This window comes from Chelonoidis abingdonii, chromosome 14 (assembly GCF_003597395.2).
Source record: "Chelonoidis abingdonii isolate Lonesome George chromosome 14, CheloAbing_2.0, whole genome shotgun sequence".
NCBI classification, from domain to species: Eukaryota; Metazoa; Chordata; order Testudines; family Testudinidae; genus Chelonoidis; species Chelonoidis abingdonii.
Genome location: NC_133782.1, coordinates 34,277,888 through 34,279,955, shown reverse-complemented (window position 1 = coordinate 34,279,955; position 2,068 = coordinate 34,277,888). Strand labels below are relative to the sequence as shown.

Here is a 2,068-nt window from a genome sequence, read left to right as displayed (position 1 = left end):
CTTTCAACAAGAGTTGGGTGCCTAACTCCACTAGGCCCCTTTTAAAATCTCAACTAAGAACAGTTACAAAAATGATTTAGGTCTTCCGTTCTGCATGATTAATAAAACTCCCTTCTCTAGATCATGTTCAGATCACATTTAAGACAGCAACTGAAACCACGGAAGAAGAGGAAAAAAGAATTTGAGGGAAAGAAAGACATTGTTGGACTGTCTGACATGTAAATTTAACTCCTAACTTTTTCTCCCTTCATTGAAAAAGAGAAACTTAGTGTCAGCTACATTTTGATGGAAGGCCACATTTTACTGACAGCTCTCCTCAAGGCATCTTTCACCTCCTGGTTCCTCAGGCTGTAGACAATGGGGTTGAACATGAGAGTCACCACAATGTAGAGCAGGGAGAACACTTTGTTGAAATCCAGAGACTGGTTTCCTGATGGTGTCACATACATGATGATCAGAGCCCCGTAGAACGTTGAAACCACAATGAGGTGGGAGAAGCAGGTGGAAAAGGCTTTTTTCCTCCAAGTGGTGGATGGGATTCTCAGGATGGTCAGGATGATATAGACGTAGGACATGATGGTCAGGACAAATGGGATCATTCATATAGTAGAGGCAGAGATTAAGAGCTGTTATCTTTATCAGGCTGGTGCTGGTACATGGAAGCTTCAACACAGCTGTTAAATCACAGAAAAAGTGGTTGATCTCATGAGGGCCACAGAAAGGCAACATGGATGCCATAATTACTGTGAAGGAAGGAGCCACAAAGCCTAATGCCCAAGAAGCAAAGGCCAGCAGAAAGGAAAACCTAGGGCTCATATTGCTTGCATAATGCAGTGGATCACATATTGCCAAGTACCAGTCATAGGACATTCCAGTCAGGAGGAAACACTCAGTAGCTCCCAGAAAGCTGAAAACAAACAACTGAAGGAAACAGCCCAGGAAAGAAATGGTCTTGTCACCTGTTGCAAGACTCACCAGCAGCCTGGGGATGATATTGGAGACATAGCCAGTCTCCAGGAAGGATAAATTACTGAGGAAGAAATACATGGGGGTGTGTAGATGGTGATAAGTCCTTACGGTCAGAATGAGGAGAAGGTTCCCAGCAATGGTTGCTAGGTAGGTGATGAAGAACACCACAAAAAGGGTTATCTGCAGCGCGGAAAGAGTCTCAGATCCTACAAGCAGGAACTCTGTAATGAGTGTATGGTTTCCTTTCTCTAGTCCAGCCATTGGTTATCTAAAGGGAAATAAATAAGGTTGATAAAAATTCATATAATTTAAGGCAAGAAGAGACCAATGTGATCATCTAGTCTGACCTCCTGCATAACACAGGTTAGAGAATTTCCCCAAGTGATTCTTGCATCACACTCTTATCTTATGGTTGAATGAGAGCACATCTCTTGGAGAGCGATTCAAATTTTGATTTGGAGACTTCAAACTTGATGCTTTTTTTTATTTTTTGGTGAATTTACAAGATCAATTGATAAAGATAACTGTGTTGATATCATAAAGTTCTGTGAGGTATTTGACTTAGTACTGCATGGCATTCTGATTAATTAATTAATTCATTCATTCATTCTAATTAATGCACAATATCATATATCTGGAAGAAAGTAGGTCGCATATACAGAATTGAGGACTGTACCTTCAAAAGCAGTTACTCTGAAAAGGGCTTGGGTGTTATGGTAAGAGATCCCAGTGTGATGATGTGTCTAAGAGTTAATCAATCTCTGGATGTATCAAAAGGGAATATCAAGTAGGAATAGAGAGGTTGTATTGCATACATATACAGCATTACTGTGTTCATGACTGCAATACTGTTTCCAGTTCTGGTGTCCATACTTCAAAAGGGATCTTGAAAAATTGCGAAGTGTTAAAAAAAGAGCTGTGAGAATGATCATGGGTTTGAAAAATCTGCCTTACAGTGAGGCACTCAAGAAGCTAAATTTATTTAGTTTACGTAAGAGAATGTTAACAAGCAACTTGATCACAGTCTGTATGTTCCGAAACAGGGAGAAGAGTTCTGACTGTGGAAATCTGTTTAATCTTAGCAGATAAAAAATTCAGT

General features: G+C 40.1%; 1 protein-coding gene across 1 annotated transcript; it reads right to left on the bottom strand.

Moving 5' to 3' along the window:
- Positions 1 to 275: 275 nt before the first annotated feature.
- LOC116821829 (olfactory receptor 6C74-like) lies at positions 276 to 1,230 on the bottom strand. Its single transcript, XM_032775272.2, is given in 2 exon segments — positions 276 to 626; positions 628 to 1,230. Coding segments are annotated over 2 exon segments (954 nt in total).
- Between the last annotated feature and the right edge of the window lie 838 nt (positions 1,231 to 2,068).